Source organism: Salvelinus namaycush, chromosome 4, assembly GCF_016432855.1.
Source record: "Salvelinus namaycush isolate Seneca chromosome 4, SaNama_1.0, whole genome shotgun sequence".
In the NCBI taxonomy this organism is placed as follows: domain Eukaryota; kingdom Metazoa; phylum Chordata; class Actinopteri; order Salmoniformes; family Salmonidae; genus Salvelinus; species Salvelinus namaycush.
The window spans coordinates 47,596,318-47,617,086 of record NC_052310.1 but is presented as its reverse complement, the minus strand read 5'-3'; the positions used below and the strand labels follow the sequence as shown (position 1 = coordinate 47,617,086).

General features: G+C 41.8%; 1 protein-coding gene across 1 annotated transcript in view; it reads right to left on the bottom strand.

Moving 5' to 3' along the window:
- LOC120045642 (serine protease HTRA1A-like) overlaps positions 1 to 20,489 on the bottom strand; it is a 30,310-nt gene extending 9,821 nt beyond the window's left edge. Inside the window, exons 1-4 of the mRNA XM_038990558.1 lie at positions 19,874 to 20,489; positions 14,972 to 14,979; positions 7,227 to 7,321; positions 6,668 to 6,872 (exon numbers count right to left, since the gene is read on the bottom strand). Coding sequence (XP_038846486.1) covers positions 6,668 to 6,872; positions 7,227 to 7,321; positions 14,972 to 14,979; positions 19,874 to 20,333 — 768 coding nt within the window. The 5' untranslated portion in view covers positions 20,334 to 20,489. The remainder of the gene's footprint in view (positions 1 to 6,667; positions 6,873 to 7,226; positions 7,322 to 14,971; positions 14,980 to 19,873) is intronic.
- Positions 20,490 to 20,769: the final 280 nt, after the last annotated feature.

Sequence of the window (20,769 nt, the reverse complement as noted above, 5' to 3'; positions counted from 1 at the left end):
TCATCCCCAACATTTACAACACTACAGTGTGTGGTGATGAAGATAATAAAAGTCCTGGACTGAGAAGCTTCCGTACTGTTCTTGCCGGACAACCTGTAGTGAGTCAGAACCAAGTATATCAGCATTCAGTCACTAGCGGGTGAGGGCGCAGAAGCCAATTGCGCAGACAGTTTTTTTCATGGTCCTAGTTCTTGCCGGATCTATCTACCAACAGTTTTTACACATTAAGAAGAGGTGGTTGAAGGTAGAAGATGAGGAGCAGGAAACCCTCTCCTGCATTGGCCGTCCCTAACATCATGCGAGATGCTTTCAGTTAAATGCACTAATACCTGGTCCTCAATCTCAAGTTAAAACTTTTAATTGAAATTTCAACCACTCTATTCTTAAAAAATGAATGTTTTCCAAGCTCTCGATTGCTTCATACATAACTGAGAATGGCACAATTTCAGATTTGAATAGAGGCTGAGATAGTGAGAGACAGTATACTTCAACAGAAAAGCCAGTATTTACTAGTAGCCATCCAGAAAAACTATTGCATGACAGGGGCACTTAGAAGTGGTGGTATCATTCCAGATATTCATATATTCATCATCTCAACCATCAGTAGAAAATTGTACAGTACATCTAGAGTGTCTGCTATGGCAGGGGGTGGAAGGACCGACAGGGAAAATGTCTCCTTTGTTACCATAGACAAGCCTTTGTTTCATATTACAGCCTTGGCAGTTTGGAATCGCTTTTAAAACCTACTACATTAACTCCTATTTTATGACTTGAGCCTAGGTGCAAACTTGTTTTGTCAAGCTTCATGCTGTGATGGACTGTCACTAATAGTTTAAAAGGCGCACGTAAATATATGAAAACGGGTTAATTTTACTTAACCCAACAAATTCACAACTGTAAACTGACACCAACACAGCTGGCACCCGTTAGTTCAAAGAGACATGCCAGTGAAATAAACACACCCTTTGTTTGGTGATTAAACCTATTACAGCTTCTACGGTCTTTACTGTGGTCACTACTGTGTTCTTCCTAAAGGGGAATTCAAGCCAGTAGGTATTATGTTATCTTTGTAGCACTGTGCTACCATGCCGAGATCATACTGTAGATATCATGGGGAGGACTAGCAAGTGGTGTGACTGTTGGTGGGTGTACAGTACTTTGGCTACACATTAACTTTTAGCCCAAGGGTTGTGCCACAATGAATAAAGAGGAGCGTGATACGACATGCTCACACCTGTAGAACCATCAGCTCTGGGGATCAGCATTGGCTGACGGGTGGCAGAAACGTATGTGTGTGAGCTCAACATAACAGCTAGTTTCAGGGAAAGAGTTACGCACACACCTAAGTATATCACAGGAGCTGGGAAAAGTCTTATGTCATGAGAAAAATAAATGTCCCTTCCCTCATTGATTGCTAGCCATCTGAACAATATTTAATAGCATAGGCTAGTTAATATAAACACATTTCAACCATAATGGCTAACCTAACCTTCACTGATATCGGACAGAAAAACAATATGGTGCGCACATTGTTGTAAATATCACAGCCAACATAACAGCAAACACGTGACCAAAAGCTACCTCTGTGTTTCCTTCAGCTTGGTTTACAGACACCCTGGATGACTGGATGGCATCTCACTGACGGGCAGCTAGACGCCACACACTTTTGATCTCTGGGCCATGCAGACCTGACGAGATGCGGTTGGGATGTTTGGGTCTCTCTTCCCTGCATCGCTGGCTTGGAAAACAACCACCTACAAACTAGGCCAAGTCTGCAGCATGGAATAGAAGAGCAAGGCCAGTCGGCTTTCCTTGGCCCTCGTCCGCACACGCTGCATCCAAATGGATGAGAACGATTGTGGGAGAGCGAGTGAAATGGAGGATGAGACGAGGATGTGATTCATTTACCCTCTGCTTCTTTCCAGAAGAACACCACTTTTTCCACAAGATGAGGAGCAGAGCATGTCCTGGATGTCTCCTAAACCAATAAGAGCCCTGGTCTAGCCAGCGCCAGTCATCCTAGCAGACGTCTGGGAGGTGGACTACATGGCGAGCTTACAGACTAACATTGTGGTAGGGGACTGAGAAACAATGCATTTAGTGATGATGATGTGGCGTCCTCTTTTGGCTAGGTATGTTTAACCGCAATCAGTCTGTTGACATGACTTCCTCAGTTTTTATTGGCACTGCCCAAATTGAGGACATCGTCAGTGAACTATTGTGTATGAGAGACAAGTTAGGCAGTGAGTTGATAGGGTTAACAAGCTGCTCCTTCCCCTACATGATGACCTCTCTCAATATCTTCCCAGCGCTATATCACACAGAGAACTCATTAGCCTATTAGCACACTTAGCTTTCCAGACATATGGAACTGTTTCCCTCTCTTCCTTTCTCTCTATCCCACTCTCTTTCTGTCAGAAAGGAGTGTAGCACTTTTTCCCTTTCTCCTTCCCATCCTCTGAAGTCCCAGCTGCTGCAGACAGACTAATGTCTTCCCCAGAGACGGGGGTACACCACACCACAACCCAGGAACGGACCAACCCAGCCACCAATAAACTCTGTTTCTCATGGAGCACTGAGGGGGAAGAGAGGGTATTCTACATCCAAAAAGTATATTTTCAAAGCTCACATGTGTGATTGATTCTTTGTCAGTGGGCTTATATGCACTACAAAGTTTGACAATAGTAGCCCCGAATCATAATGACTCCCACTTGAAGCAAGAGAGATACAGAGAAGGAGGGAGAGTGAGGAAAAGAGGGAAAGAGATGAATACTTAAAAGAGTACAGACCTGAAGCACCGAGGACAAAACTGTGACGACTGACTATTTTCCCTTACATTTCAAATTAAGAAATTCCAACTTTCCCTTTATTTTCCCGTCTAATTATCTCCCTCCCTCTCTCATCCTCTAATTTCTCTTTCACTGACTCTCTCCGTCTCTATTAGACTCTTTCCCTCACAAACACCCTCCCCCATTAGCTGGGATGTGCTGTCCCCCATGGAACTGGGTAGACACTGTTTCGTATTGAAGGGACAACTGGGACAAAGATTTCAACAGCTGGCTCAACAAATTGAGCCATTTTGTGACTAAACGTAAAGAAAAATAAGAAATTATATTCCCAAACAAAGATAAATGACATACAACACAATGGAAAAAAGACTTTGGAGTACCTTAAATGATGTCATGGGCAGAAAACCCAATGAATCTCCATTGAAGGTAATGGGTTATCGATAACAAACCTTTTGATATTGCCAATCATTTTAATGATTATTTCACTAGTAAAGTGGAAAAACTCAGAAGTGAAATGACAACATTGAACAGTGAAAAATCATATTTTTGTATAAAATATCTAATAATGAAAGAGAAGGATGGCTGTTTTGAATTTGGTCAAGTTAGTGTGGGAGAGGTGGAAAAACTATTGTTATCCATCAATAATGATAAGCCACCAGGTATGGGAACTATTGAGAATGGTAGCAGAATGTATATGCCACTCCTATTTGCTATATCTTTAACCAAAGCCTAAAGGAGTGTGGGTGCCCACAGGCATGGAAGGAAGCGAAAGTAATTCACTGCCTAAAAATAGTAATGCACCCTTTGCTGGCTCTAACAGCCGACCAGTCAGTTTTCTGCCTGTTCTTAGTAAACTGATGGAGAGGATTGTTTGACCAAATAGAACTACAGAGAAGGGTATTCAACTTGTACTGCACTGACTCAGATGACAGATGATTGGTTAAAATAAATGGATATTAAGATGATAGTTGGAGCTGTATTGTTAGATTTCAGTGCAGCCTTTGATGTTATTGATCCTAAATTGGTATTGAAAAAAACTCCCTTGCTATGGCTTCACATCACATGTTTGGATAGTTATTTATTCAATAGAACCCACAGAGCGTTCCTCAACGGAAGCTTCTCTAACATCAGATATCTACAGTGCCATATCCCTCAGGGCAGTTGCCTTGGGCCGTTACTTTTCTCTATTTTTACAAATGATTTGCGACTGATCTTACATGAAGCTAGAATGACTATGTATGTTGATGATTCCACACTCTACATGTCAGTAGCCAAAGCCAGTGAGCTCACTGAGACTCTAATAAGGAGCTACAGTCAGTATCAGAATAGCTAAACTGGTCTTAAATACATCTAAAACTAAAAGCATTGTATTCGGTTCAAAACATCTCTAAGACCTAAACCTCAACTGGAGTTGTACATAAAGGGTGTAACCATGGAGCAAGTTGAGGAAGCTAAACTCCTAGGTATAACATTGGATTGTCAATTGTTACATTTTTTAAAATTGAACCTTTATTTAAGTAGGGAAGTCAATTGTGCGCCGCCCTATGGGACTCCCAATCACGGCCGGTTGTGATACAGCCTGGATTCAAACCAGGGTGTCTGTAGTGACGCCTCTAGCACTGAGATGCAGTGCCTTAGACTGCTGCGCCACTCAGGAGCCCAAATTATCATGTTCAGGTCATATTGACAAAGTTGATCTGAAGAAGTGGAGGGATATGTCTGTTATAAAAATAAGTCCTGTGTTTTTGACACAAATCAACTGTACTAGTTATTAAGGCTCTGGTACCATCTTGATTACTGGCTGGTAATATGATCCAGTGCAGCAAAGAAAGACATTGCAAAGCTGCAGCTGGCTCAAAACAGAGCAGCAGGCCTTTCCATTAACTGCACATACAGAACTAACATCGACAACATGCATGCAAGTCTTTCCTGGTTGAGGGTTGACGAGAGATTAACGGCTTCTCTTCTAGTTTTTATGATAAATATTACTGTGACTTAAATTCCAGATTGTCTGCATAATCAAACAACATTCAGCTCAAACACCCATACATACCCCACAAAACATGCTATCAGGGGTCTCTTCACAGTCCCCATGTTCAAAACGAGTTCATGGCAACGCACAGTATTATACAGAGCTATCATCACATGGAACTCCCTTCCACCTCCAATTACTCAAGCAAACAGCAAAATTACCTTTAAAAACGGATTAAATAATAACTCCTGGAACAGCTGGGACTGTGAGGGGACACAAACAAATACACACAGAGACACTAACACACAAATATATATATATATTTGTATTGTTTGTATTCTTTTTGTTGTATTGTTTGTATATCAATGGTGTGACTGTCCTTGACTATCAGTGTATCAGTGTTTTGTTACTTTTTGTGGACCCCAGGAAGAGTAACTGCTACTTATGCAAAAGCTAATGGGGATCCAAATAAACTAAATATAAAGAAGTCTTAGCTATGGAGCCACAATGGGGCCCCGGGTGTATGGTCAATCCACAATCAGCGCTGGGCTGTCATGGTCCACCAGTAGTTGGGTGGTAGTCTTTACCACCATGGCACAAAGCATTTTACTTTTCAGTGTCTTGAAACTGGTCCTGTTTTATATAAGATTTATGCTGGTTTTCATTACAACAACTATTTCCATCCATAATCTTTTCTTCAGACATTGATGGATCACTGCTTTGGGTCTGATATCACCTTACTGTTTAGTATAGGTCTTGAATGTAGACCAGAGAATACAGCACAGTGGTCTTCCAGGGCCAGTATGGGGAACCAATGTAGGCCGCATAAAAGAAACCAACCTTGTGCTTGCCTTGACGTTTTGGGCCGATGCAGTGTGTAGCCCTGTCCTTGTCGTGAGTGTCTTTTCAGCTGTGCATTGAGGGAAAGCTCGGTGAGGCATTCTGCTGTGCAGTTACTCATAGCCTGTGGCTTTGACTAGGTGCCAGGCATTCCTTCATATGGTTGTCGACTATGATTCATGTGGGATGTGTATCCCGCTGGTCCACAAAGCAACAGCCTCTCAATGTTACTGTACTTTCCCGTGGCAAAAACCTTACATGGCCTGCCTCCATGCCATTTATGAGCAAAACTTTTGCAATCAAAACTATTTTCTCATTGGAGCATAACATGGGTTTTCATCTGCTGTTAATGAATCTTTGCAGAATATCTTCCAAGTATATTCCTGAGAATCGTTGCGTAATGACTGTTGTTTTATGAAGTATTTTTTTCTGAATGCCATTGCCAACAGCATTTACAAGGACCATTTGTTTGCACTTGTTGAACCACTCAAACAATCACCTCTCTATGTTATCAAGCTGAACAACACTTTTCTATCAATAACATCTTGCAATTCCGACTCCCCTGCTGTTTTATAGGGAATAATATTCAGTAATTGTTGTTGTTCAATTGTTGATCACTTTGCCAATGGTGTCTAGATATGCAGTTGTAAAATAAAGTACTGCACCAAGATGGCTGCTGTTGGCCTGGAAGGCTGTACTTAAAATCCAATCTGCTTCCCGGGTGTTGAAACTGTCAATGTCATTCCCACACACTCTCATAGGCAGGAATTAAAAAGGACTGAAGCGTGGGAGCTACTGTGTAAAGCCACACTCCTCAAACCCACTATTTATGCCACTTATAATATTCCATAAAGTTTCCATTTGAAGGAATAATGTGACAATCTTTGTGAAGGAGTGGGTGGCACACACAAGTAAACTAAGATGTTGCAAATGTTTCTAACTGCAAACCCGTTCCTTATGCCTCTGTTTGGCTCCTATGTTAATTATTGATGTGGTAAGTTGTTTGAATAAAATTATTTCAATTTGATTTGGAACTATGACCGTGACCTCTAGTGACCACTCTTACTGGTGAGTCGATCTTGAGGAGTGCGATGTCGGACTTCTCATCCACGTCTTTGATCTTGGCGTCGTAGGTGGCGCCGCTCTTCAGCTCCACCTTTACTCTATGCTTATTGGCCACAACGTGGGCGTTGGTCACGATCTGTCCATCCTCTGACACCACGAACCCTGAGCCACTGGCCACCGCCACCTCCCTCTTAGAATATGCCATCCTGAGCGAGAGGGAGGGGAAGATAGAGAGAGGTAGAAAGGGAAAGAAAGAGAGATGCGGAGAGAGAGAGATACATTTATAGAGAAAGGGAGGGGTGAATAGAAATAGGGAGAAGGGGGATGGAGAGACAGGGGATATGGAGAAAGAGAGGCAGGGATAATGAAAAAGGATAAGTACTTAAGTGTTGTCCCAACTAGTGTATTCTTACATCCAGGTGGGTCGTAAAGAAAACTCTGGTATTTGTCTACAGATATTCAAGGACCAACACACACACACACACACACACACACACACACACACACACACACACACACACACACACACACACACACACACACACACACACAGCTCCTACTTGCGGTAGAGTTCAATGTGAACCACGGCCGGAGCGATCCTCTCCACCACGTCAGCGATGAAGTTGTATTTGTGTCTCAGACTGTTAGGGTTGTCCTGGGCTAGAAATACAACAGAGACAGGATGTTGCAATAAGAATTTACTCATCAGAAACACAAATACAATGACAAAATGTAACAGCGGTGCAAGAATAAGTCCAGTATATGAAACTGGTAATTATCTGAAGAGAAAGGGAACGATGACAGTTTGTGGCATAGACACTATCCTGTGTTTGTGTCTGTAAGTGCCTTTTGAAGTCTTCTGTAAGAAGACAAGTCAGGAAATGTTGATGATATACCATGTAATTATATCATGCTGTCTTTTTCCAGGTTGTGAATTAAGCTTTTTCTGAAGATTATCATAGACAATTTGCTTTTTAAAATCGGCAATCTGTGATTGTAACATACATTATTTTTTCTTTTGAATTAATATACACTCTGTGGCCAGTTTATTAGATAAACCCATCTAGTACCGGGTTGGACACCCCTTTACCTCCAGAACAGCCAGAATTCTTCGTGGTGTGGAAACATTGCTCAATGGGTATCAAGAGATGTAAGGTGTGCCAGGAAAACATTTCTCACAACCTTACACCACCAGCCTGTACCATTGACACCAGGCAGGATTGGGCCATGGACTCATGCTGCTTACGCCAAATCCTGACTCTGCCATCAGCATGACGTAACAGGAAGCGGGATTCATCGGAACAGGCAATGTTTTTTCACTCCTCAATTGTCCAGTGTTGGTGATCGTGTGCCCACTGGAGCCACTTCTTGTTTTTAGCTGATAGAAGTGGAACCCGGTGTGGTCGTCTGCTGCAATAGCCCATCCATGACAAGGACTGACTAGTTGTGCGTTCCGAGATGCCGCTCTGAACATTACTGCTGTACTGCGCCGTTATTTGCTTCTTTGTGGTTCGCCTTTTAGCTTGCACGATTCTTGCCGTTCTCCTTCGACCTCTCATTAATGAGCTGTTTTCGCCCACAGGACTGCCGCTGACTGGATGTTTTTGTTTGTCGCACCATTCTCTGTAAATCCTAGACACTGTCGTGTGTGAAAAGCCCAGGAGGCCGGCCGTTTCTGAGATACTGGAACTGGCGCGCCTGGCACCAATGATCATATCATGCTCAAAGCTGCTTAGGTCACTCGTTTTTCCCATTCTAACGTTCAATCGAACAGTAACTGAATGCCTGTCTGCCTGCTTTACCTAGAAAGCCACGACCACGCAAACCTTTTTCGTAAATGGGGTGGTCACTGATTTTATATATTAATTGATTCTTGAAGAATATCACTTAAAAATGCCTCATGAGCTTAGTTCAACTGTTGTACCCGATCAGAAACCCCAAATATAAGATTGTTTTACTCCACAGTTTGTAAACAATGTAATTGTAAACAAACATTGACTATGTAACTTCAAAACATGGTTAAAAACTATAATGTTGATATCAGGGACGGTCATTCCTTCCATCCATAGCTCTGTCTATGAATGTGAGAGTGATTACATTTCTCCAACCCAATTCCTGAGCTGTTCACCAAAACCGAGGTGGGGTGTCCGCTTTGTTATTATTTGAACTGCAGATTGCCCATTGAAGTAAATACAACAATCATGCTTTTAACAACTCTGTTTTATCTTTCCACATCCTCCTCAAATAATAATGTTAAAAACATAGAAAGAGAGCACAAAATATGTTTTGTCGTACAATTCTACACCTTGCTGTAGTGGACTTATAAAGGTTGTTAAGTTCAATTATATTACGCGCCATCCAATGCAAAGTGGCATCCATAAACCTAGAAGAATAGGTCTACCAATGATTAGAAGTTATTCCGAAATCTCTTTAGTCTAACTTTAACGTTACTGTGATGGGTTAAAAAACGTTCTGCTTGAGGCCCAACACAGGTGTAGAATGAGCACTAGCCTGACATACTGCACTTAATTATACGTTCAGAATACCCCATTTCTTTCCTGTTCAAGAGGGGAAATTCCTAAATGGAATTCATATTTCATATCGTCAGCATAGTTGTAATTTCCCCCCAAAATAAGGGGGTCATATAGCATGATGGCTTTAGGCAACTTGTTTCATTTTCGTCTAACAAAAGCTAATGTTAAAACTTCATCCATGAATGACTGGGTTTGTTACACCCAATAGCATCTCAAATCAAATCAAATTGTATTAGGCACATGCGCCGAATACAGGTGTCGACCTTACAGTGAAATGCTTACTTACGAGCCCCCAACCAACAATGCAGTTTCAAAGAATACAAGAAAATACAAGAGTAAGAGATAAAATAACAAGTAATTAAAGAGCAGCAGTAAAACAATAGTGTGACTACATACAGGGGGGTACCGGTACAGAGTCAATGTGCGGGGGCACCGCTTAGTTGAGGTAGTATGTACATGTAGGTAGAGTTATTGAAGTGACCATGCATAGACGACAACTGAGAGAGTAGCAGCGGTGTAAAGATGGGGGGGGGGGGGGGGAATGCAAATAGTCTGGGTAGCCATTTGATTAGATGTTCAGGAGTCTTATGGCTTGGGGGTAGAAGCTGTTAAGAAGCCTCTTGGACCTAGAATTGGCGCTCTGGTACCGCTTGCTGTGCGGTAGTTCTGTAGTGCCTTGCGGACGGAGGCCGAGCAGTTGCCATACCAGGCAGTGATGCAACCAGTCAGGATGCTATCGATGGTGCAGCTGTAGAACCTTTTGAGGATACGAGGACCCATGCCAAATCTTTTCAGTCTCCTGAGGGGGAATATGTTTTGTCGTGCCCTCTTCACGACTGTCTTGGTGTGCTTGGATCATGTTAGTTGTTGGTGATGTGGACACCAAGGAACTTGAAGCTCTCAACCTGCTCCACTGCGGCCCTGTCGATGAGAATGGGGGCATGCTTGGTCCTCTTTTTCCTGTAGTCCACAATCATCTCCTTTGTCTTGATCACGTTGAGGGAGAGGTTGTTGTCCTAGCACTACATGGCCAGGTCTCTGACCTCCTCCCTATAGGCTGTCTCGTCGTTGATCAGGCCCACCACTGTTGTGTCATCAGAAAATGTATTGATGGTGTTGGAGTCGTACCTGGCCATGCAGTCATGGGAGAACAGGTAGTACAGGAGGAGACTGAGCACACACCCCTGAGGGGCCCGTGTTGAGGATCAGCACAGCGGATGTGTTGTTACCTACCCTTACCACCTGGGGGCGGCCCATTAGGAAGTCCAGGATCCAGTTGCAGAGGGAGGTGTTTAGTCCCAGGGTCCTTAGCTCATTGATGAGCTTTGAGGGCACTATGGTGTTGAACGCTGAGCTGTAGTCAATGAATAGCATTCTCACATAGGTGTTCCTTTTGTCCAGGTGGGAAAGTGCAGTGTGGAGTACAATAGAGATTGTATCATCTGTGGATCTGTTGGGGCGGCATACAAATTGGAGTGGGTATAGGGTTTCTGGGATAATGGTGTTGATGTGAGCCATTACCAGCCTTTCAAAGCACTTCATGGCTATAGACGTGAGTGCTACGGATCGGTAGTCATTTAGGCAGGTTACCTTAATGTTCTTGGGCACAGGCACTATGGTGGTCTGCTTGAAACATGTTGGTATTACAGACTCGGACAGGGAGAGGTTGAAAATGTCAGTGAAGACACTTGCCAGTTGGTCAGCGCATGCTTGCGGTACACGTTCTGGTAATCCATCTGGCCCTGAGGCCTTGTGAATGTTGACCTGTTTAAAGGTCTTACTCACATCGGCTGCGGAGAGCGTGACCACACAGTCTTCCGGAACAGCTGGTGCTCTCATGAATGTTTCAGTGTTATTTGCCTCGAAGCGAGCATAGAAGTAGTTTAGCTCATCTGGTAGGCTTGTGTCACTGGGCAGCTCTCGGCTGTGCTTCCCTTTGTAGTCTGTAATGGTTTGCAAGCCCTGCCATATCCGACGAGTGTCAGAGCTGGTGTAGTACGATTCGAGTAGATCTGCAATGAAGGTCAGGGTCTGAAGTATTCTCCTTAAAGTTTAAGACAAGAAAATCACGGAATGGAAAAGAACATAGCTCAAACACAATGGGATTGGACAGTAGGGATAAGTCTCACATCTAGACCTAAGATCAGTCTGAAGACTCTAGAGAGGTCATAATTTACAACCTGTCTTCTTCACTTCTCAACGTTATGATGATACCTGGCTCTCCCTCTTGACACAGACATACCTGATTTGTTTCCACAGACACATCACTGCAGTGGAAATGAAGGAGAGTGGGTTTGTGCCAGTTGATGACGAAACCTTTCTTGCGGACTTGGGAAAATCACCGACCAGATGTTGTCAGTGTGTGCTCCTTCCATAACAGTGTAAGGTACTATTGCCTTGTACATAGACCGTGACAGGTTATTTATTAATGAGACACTGTCGGAGGAGCTGGGGTTCAGATCAGGTTAACGCCGGATGGAATGAAGTCGACCACGAGACAAATCAAAAAGCATATGGACCAAGGATGGAGAGCCTCTACTTAAACCTGGGCGGCAGGTAGCCAAGTGGTTGGAGCATTGGGCCAGTAACCAAAAGGTTGGTGAATCGAATCCCCGAGCTGCCAAGGTCAAAATCTGTCATTCTGCCCCTGAACAAGGCAGTTAACCCACTGTTCCTAGGCTGTCATTGTAAATAAGAATTTGTTCTTAACTGACTTGCATAGTTAAATAAAGGTAAAAAGAAAAACTAAACTCCCTCCAAAATCGTGAATATCATTGGAATGCCTTTGAAAAATGAGTGTTTTTATTAACTATCAGTTTTTACTGTTCTGAAATAGAGGACATCTGCATAAGCTTCCTTACAGAATTATATACTGTATATGTTTAGTCGACCCACATTCACTGGCAATATTTATTTCAATGTTGAATTGTGTCAAATAAAATATACTTAAAAAGGTCCTACAAACAAACAGTTAAACTGAGACAGATGGCTTTTTGATTTGAGTGCTCAATCTCCAGGCAGGCATGCTTTACTACAGACTGAGACAGAGGAAGAGAGAGGGGTACCATCAGAAGCAAAGCAAAGCCTATCGTCATCTAAGGGTGAAAGGGGGGCTACCTAGTCAGTTGTACAACTGAATGCATTCAACTGAAATGTGTCTTCCGCATTGAACCCAACCTCTGAATCAGAGGTGTGGGGAGATGTCTTAATCAGCATCCATGGCACCCGGGAAACATTGGGTTAAATGCCTTGCTCGGGGACCGAACAACAGATTTTTACCTTTCGGTTACTGGCAAAACACTCCTACCCTGCAGGCTACATGGTAGTCATGTCTATTCTGGCTCCCTGAAAGGTAGTCCACGTTGTCTTATCAGTTACCTTCGTCTGGCCTGGCTGTCTGGCAGAGTGGCCTTGCCCTCAACTTTGTGCCCTCAACTTTACCTCCTCAGAAGTGGGGGAACTGGGGGAAAGAGTAGAGGAGGATGGAGCCACATTTTCTCTCTACATGTCTCGTTATGTCTATGCAACATGTAGCAACACACAAAACCACTCAAATGCTCATGAAACAATGAGCTTCTTTAGAAAGTCATGATCTCCAAAGGCCAGCTCAGTAACCTCCTCTCAAAGAGACATTCCACCCAGGTATGTATCTCTCCCTCTAATTAGACACACTCCAACTCACTGACCTCATCAAGAAATCAAACTTCATTCTTGTATCAAGCACTCCCCAACACACACCAGTCTGCGTGCCTGCACACACTGTTAGTAGTTTGAGTTTTTCCCTAAGGAAGCTGCTCTTCCTTATCCCCATCCTACATGCAGAGGGATTGGGTTGCAGTGTCAGTGGGATTGCATTCCTTCTGCAGTATTACTGTAATTCACGTCCCTTGCTGCGAGGCTGTGATGCAGCAAATGCATTGGCTGCACTGAATACACACTCACTAAGCCTTTGAGAGAGTCCCTAAGTCAAAGGAAACATAGTCACTGAGCTCTGTGAACATACACAGAAAAGCACAATCCCAATTCAATCCCTGGTCACTGTCCCTAGGGCCTAGACCTTTGCTGATGAACTGAAAGTGCGAAGCTAGAAAGGGTATAGTCTAGAGGACTGGGTAGTGAACTACGGTCTAGGAATGTGCCTTATATTTGGGATCAGAGACTGGGAAAGGAATGGGGAAAGAAATATGGAGAATGATAAAGCAGAGGAAGGAGTAAACTAGGTTCTCTTCAAATTGACGACATATTTTCATGAGAATATTCTAGACTCCACATAAAGAAAATATGCACATTTTTCCACCAGTGGTACAGCATGTTTCCACCAAATGGACTTGTTGCAGATAAAAATCACTGCGTGATGACGTAGTGAACACAAAATATATGTTTTCGCTTAAGTTCTCATGTACCGAATACAAATCTAAAGTGCAATGTGTTTCCATAGCATTTTCAACTCTACCGATAGTTTTGTCACAAAAACTGTTGCGTTAAATACCAAATGGCCTCCGTCGGTCTTGGTACCTGCGCTCTAGCCAACAGCTCGTAGACAGTACGGGATTGGCTGTGCAGGTTGGCTAGTCTACCTGATTCGCCTATTATGGATAACAGCAAGAATATTCGTATTTGTCAAACGGCAGTCAAGCATCGATCATCCTGTCATCAGAATAGGACCTTCAACATTTATTGGAAAGGAGCATCATACTCATACTCATACACCAACTTGTGAAGTTCATCACCATTTATTTAATCTATAGCCTAAAAACTTTATGGTTTCCCAAATTTTAGTGGGAGGACCAAACACCATATCATCGCATGACTCCAAATGTACTTCGATATGATAGTTATTATATCAATATTTGCGCATAAAGGGGTTTCCAATGCCATTTCCTGCATAATTCATTTTACCAACACAAAACGATCCCACCATATAGGACGAACACATTATCTGTCGGCATTTATAAAATTACACCGAAACCTCCTGTTTCCATCACAGCTGTCGTGATTTTTTTTTTTTATACAATATGACTTGACTCGCTGAAAAACTGTGGATGGAAACATGGTTATAGAGAAAGAAACAGGAAGAGTGGAAAAAGGGAGGCAGAGACCAGAAGGCTGGGAGGAAATATGTGCACGATCAGCATACTGTACATGAGCCACCAAGCATAATCAAAGACAATTCACATTCTCCATTGTACGCGACCAATGAACTTTGATTTGATTTGAAAGCACATCAACACAGCTTGCCATTGTAAAAGCAGCAAGCACCAATCAATCACCAGAGATATGCATAATGTTGCTGTTCCTTTAGGTGTGCATTTAAATGAATGAAAAGGTTGTTCTCAACATCCTAAAGTCAACATTTGTATTATCTTACCTTTTGTAAAATACCAATACATCTAAAACTAGTTTTTGCAGGTCATATATGCCATTCTGTGACTAAATGAGTTGAGAAAACACAAGAGGGGCCCATGGGACAGCAACATTTTACCTAAATCCTGTGCCACTTCAAACAACTTGCATAATCGACAACTTCAGAAACTAGATGAAAATGACATCATGTACCAAGTGTAATTTCATGTGTTTGCTTTAAGTGAGGCCAGTAGTCTGGAGCCTCTCTTTACTTGGCCAGGGGCCTTCATGTAGCTTGGCACAGAGCTGCACTTTCTTAGGCTGACTGGAGCTGGAGAAGAGCTGGATCAAGTATTTGCATCCCAAATGTTTGCTCAGACATCACTTCGGCCTGCCTTGTGTGTCCTCATGTTGGAAAAGGTATACACATGGAGACCTTCAAAAAGCTTCAGATAGCCTTCTGTCATGCACATACTGTACAGTATGTGCATGCGCACTTACATGAACTGTCTGACAATGAAGCAGTGTTTTGAAAACAAATACTGTGATACGCACTGAGCACATGCACACACACAGCAGCTGGCGCAGTGAAAGTTTCCTCGCCTAGAGGTGGATTCTGAAGTTGGGGCGTGATCCAACTATAAGAACTAAACACATGGAGCACATCAGACATACAAACACAGTTAAAGAACTGTTGATCTCTCTACCACCTGTGGGTGAGGTGTGAGCATAAAGGTCGTCTCTGCATCCTCCTCCTCAGCGTCATTCACATTTTGAAAATGTTAGGAACAGATGCAGTGCCAATATTTGTATATGAATTTCTACAACTTATAGTTGGTATGACGTTAAGTCATTAATATTTTGTGCCTTTGACATTTAAAAATATTGTCCCATTTACATTATGTAATGTAAATGGGACCTAACTAGCCCCATAGAGATATTGAATGTCAACACAAACTGACCACCGCATTATGATTGGGTCGTGTGCAGCTGTGCTCCGAATTGATGATTACTTGGGTGCTGCCAGCTGTGGGCAGGATTAAAATAATCCCAACCCACAGAAAACTGATATGGTAACCTTCATTCCTTGACATATCATTTTTTCCTATCAGCTCGCAAATCTCGGTTTTGGACTAGGCTGACTTTATGACCAAAATTATCCTATTTACACTTAGTAGTCAATTTTGACACTAGAATATTCTGACTCATATCGATGCCACATAGACCATTTTCAAAATGAGAAGTTGCTTATTAGGGGCTGTTGCTCTTTAATGATATCTGAGTGAGAGTGACTTACTGCACTGTTGGAGAAAGGAACACAAGCATTTCGCTACACCCGCAATAACAACTGCTAAACATGTGTATATGACAAATAAAAATTGAAAATCAATGGGGTACCCCTGTATTACTACAAGTTTAGATCGCTAAAAATTGTTAGCTGACATGGCTAATTGAGTGACTGTCAGTGATTGACATTACAAGAGAAAAACTGCTGATGCACAACCAAATTTTGAAATTGCACCTTGTGTATTCTAATGTTGCTTATGCCCAGACAAACCTTGTAATGATACGACAATCAATGTCGTATCATGAGAACGATTATTGACAGTTCTTTTAATAGCATTAGTGAATATATTTAGCTATCAGTCATTCCATAGTGTAGGTTTAACAGAGAGAATTAAGTGTACCCATACTTGATAAATCATACAGTATAACAACAACGATACTATTTAGGCCTATATAGCATTTGTAACGTCATCAACAGCTGGTGTTTCAATTCAACCCAGGGTTCAACTTAAAATAGACAATACATATAGGCGGCCTAGATTTTCAAGCTGAGGTTGATTTCAAAAGTAATCTGCAACTTAATCATTGTGTTGGATTCACGTCTCCATCTCAACCAAAAATCTAAGTCAAAGAATAGAAATAAATCAAACTTTATTTAAAGTGCATTTCAAGTTTGATTAGATTTAGTCCTATTCTTTAACACACAGTTGAAGTCGGAAGTTTACATACACCTTAGCCAAATACATTTAAAAACTCAGTTTTTCACAATTCCTGACATTTAATCCCAGTAAACATTCCCTGTTTAAGGTCAGTTAGGATCACCAGTTCATTTTAAGAATGTGAAATGCCAGAATAATATTGGAGAGAATGATTTATTTCACCTTTTATTTCTTTCCTCACATTCCCGGTGGGTCAGAAGTTTACATACACTCAATTAGTATTTGGTAGCGTTGCCTTTAAATTATTTAACTTTGGTCAAACGTTTTGGGTAGCCTTCCACAAGCTTCCCACAATAAGTTGGGTGAATTTCGGCCCAGTCCTCCTGACAGAGCTGGTGTAACTGAGTCAGGTTTGTAGGCCTCCTTGCTCTCTCACACACTTTTTCAGTTCTGCCCACAAATGTTCTATAGGATTGAGGTCAGGGCTTTGTGATGGCCAATCCAATACCTTGACTTTGTTGTCCTTATGCCATTTTGCCACAACTTTGGAAGTATGCTTGGGGTCATTGTCCATTTGGAAGACCCATTTGCAACCAAGCTTTACCTTCCTGACTGATGTCTTGAGATGTTGCTTCAATATATCCACATAATTTTCTTGCCTCATGATGCCATCTATTTTATGAAGTGCACCAAAGTACGTTAATCTCTAGGAGACAGAACGCGTCTTCTTCCTGAGTGGTATGATGGCTGCGTGGTCCCATGGTGTTTATACTTGCGTACTATTGTTTGTACAGATGAACGTGGTAACCTTCAGGCATTTGGAAATTGCTCCCAGGGATGAACCAGACTTGTGGTCTACAATTGTTTTTCTGAGGTCTTGGCTGATTTCCCCATGATGTCAAGCAAAAACGCACTGAGTTTGAAGGTAGGCCTTGATATACATCCACAGGTACACCTCCAATTGACTCAAATGATGTCAATTAGCCTATCAGAAGCTTCTAAAGCCATTACATAATTTTATGGAATTTTCCAAGCTGTTTAAAGGCACAGTCAACTTCGTATATGTAAACTTCTGACCCACTGGAATTGTGATACAGTGAATAAGTGAAATAATCTGTCTGTAAACTATTTTTGGAAAAATTACTTGTGTCATGCACAAAGTAGATGTCCTAACCGACTTGCCAAAACTATAGTTTGTTAACAAGAAATTTGTGGAGTAGTTGAAAAAAACGAGTTTTAATGACTCCAACCTAAGTGTATGTAAACTTCCGACTTCAACTGTAGATGTTTGGTTGAGATGGAGACGTAAATCCAACATACAGTAAGTATGAATCATTCATTTGTAGACAAACTGGAATCAAAGCAAGAATAAGTCAGTGACATAAAATATACATCTTCAAATGTTGATATTTGATTGCGTTGACACAATTCAATATCACTTTTGCAATACAGTAAATAGCCTATTAACTTGTCGACAAGTTAACAAATTATATGTTTGATTCATGTCTTCATCGAAATAAAAAATAAAAGTAAAAAAATAAGATTAAGCCAGTGGCTCAGATGTAACTATCCAAGCATTAAATGTTGATATGTTTGTGTTGTCAACCAAACAATTCAATATTACTTTGTAATACAGTTAATAGCCTGAAGCTAAGGCTCTCTTACAAACTAGGCCTAACAGTATTTATCCAACCTTCAAATGAGTAACATCCATTGCCACATTTTGAGGCTAGCCTACTGTAGTCTAACTGTACATTTTTTCTTATGTAATAATAGAAAGTGTGCATGTTCAAGATTGCATGCAAAGGTTGCAGGTCCGTGGAGAACTTCTCAATTGCTTTAATAATCTGTGAAGAATCTTGAACAGCATTGATCACTTGCACTATATACTTTCAATGTAAGTACTCAACCCCTTTGTTATGGCAAGCCTAAATAAGTTCAGGAGTAAAAATGTGCTTAACAAATTGCATGGACTCATTTGGTGTTCAATAATAGGGTGTCATTAATAAATCATGTTAACCACTATCTTTGTACCCCACACATACAGTACAATTATCTGTATGGTCCTTCAATCGAGTAGTGAATTTCAAGCACAGATTACACCAAAGACCAGGGAGGTTTTTCAATGCCTCAAAGAGACACCGGATGCTAGATACAGTATGTAAAAATAAAAAAAGCAGATGCTGAATATCCCATTGAGCATGGTGAAGTTATTAATTAGGCTTTAGATGGTCTATCAATACACCCAGTCACTACAACGATACAGGCGTCCTTCCCAACTCTGTTGCCGGAGAGGAAGGACACTGCTCATGGATTTCACCGTAAGGACAATTGTGATTTTAAAACAGTTACAGAGTTCAATGGTTGTGATATAAGAAAACAGAGGATGGTCAACAACATCGTCGTTACTCCACAACACTAACCTAAATGGCAGAGTGAATATAAGGAAGCTTGTATAGAATAAAATATTGCAAAAGATGCATCCTGTTTGCAACAAGGCACTTAAGTAATACTGCAAAAACTTTGGCAAAGAAATTAACTTTTTGTCCTGAATATAAAATGTTATGTTTGGGACAAATCCACCACATCACTGAGTATGACTTCATATTTTCAAGCATAGTGGTGGCTGCATCATGTTATGGGTATGATTGTCATCTGCAAGGAGTAGGGAGTTTTTTTTAGGATAAAAATAAACCAAATACAGCTATAAGCACAGACAAAATCCTAGAGGAAAACCTTATTCAATCTGCTTTCCAGCAGACACTGGGTTGACAAATTCACTTTTCAGCAGGACAATAACCTAAAACACAAGTCCAAATCTACACGGGAGTTTCTTACCAAGATGACATTGAATGTTCCTGAGTGGCCGAGTTACAGTTGACTTAAATTGGCTTGAAAATATATGGCAAGACTTGAAAGTGGCTGAGATCAACTTGACAGAGCTTAAAGAATTTAGAAAATAATGGGCAAATATTGTACTATCCTGGTGTGCAAAGCTCTTAGAAACGTACCCAAAGAGACTCACAGCTGTATGCACCGCCAAAAGTGCTTCTACAAAGTATTAACTCAGGGGTGTGAATACTAATGTAAATGTGATATTTATGTATTTCAATACATTTGCAAACATTTCTAAAAACGTGTTTTCACTTTGTAATTGTGGGGTATTGTGTGTAGATGGATGAAAAAAAATATATATTTTCAATTCAGGCTGTAACAACAAAATGTGGAATAAGTCAAGGGGTATAAATACTTTCTGAAGGTATTGTATTTGCGCCTAAAGTTGAGTAACACTAGCACTGATTTAGGAAGCCACCAGAAGGAATGATAAAACAATTAGCACATTCAAGTGGTGGAATGAAAGAATATGCCTAATAAATAAGTTACCTTTTCCACAAGCTCCCCGTTGAATGAACAGAACAGGTGGCTGCTGAAGTCTCAGCGCCCGGTTGCTGACTCTCTTGAGCTCGCAGATGTTACGGTAGGATACACCGTCGCTGCCACATACAGGGTCGGTAGTTTTGCAGGCGCAAACGCCGCTCTTCCCTCTTCTTCTGACGGTGGCAGAGTAGCTCACTCCGCCCGATACCGAACACTCCAACCCATCTGCACACACCGGGTCTCCAAGCTTCCCATTGCCGCCGCACGCTTCGCCCTCTCCAGAGGCGCACACCGGGCAGCAGTTGCAGTGGTCGAGGATTTTTCCTGCTAAGCACTCAGCTGGCATACGTGGACACATCGCCTTGTCACAACGACTGGGACAGCCGATAACGTACCTATTAGAGATCTGTGCTTCGGCAGGTAGGGATGCCAAGCAAACGGTTACGCACAATAGTGACCAAAACATGGTGGTTTACTGTGAAACGGACTGTTGCCCAAAAAATGTGAAGTAAACAAAAAGTGTCCGGGCTACTCTAAAACTTGCATTACGTTTGAATATGTTGACTGAAAAGTGTAGAGCAGAACAGTCACTGTAGATACAGCGGGATTTGGAAAAGCTCCACTTCCACTGCGCACCAATAGGCGATTTAACGTTTTTTTGCTGGCACTGCATTTATAAAAGCCTATTCAATTCCACATGACCCGGCACACTTTCCAGACAATAACACGCATTGCAATTGGTGTATGAGTATGACGCCCTAAGGCTTCGATATTTATTTATTTAGCATTTAGGCCTATTCGAATTAATTCCATTTTGGAATATAGGCTTAACTTGGAATATGCTACACCTTTGGAATATACAGTGGATCGAAGTGCAGGACTGGCCTGAATGACTAGACCCT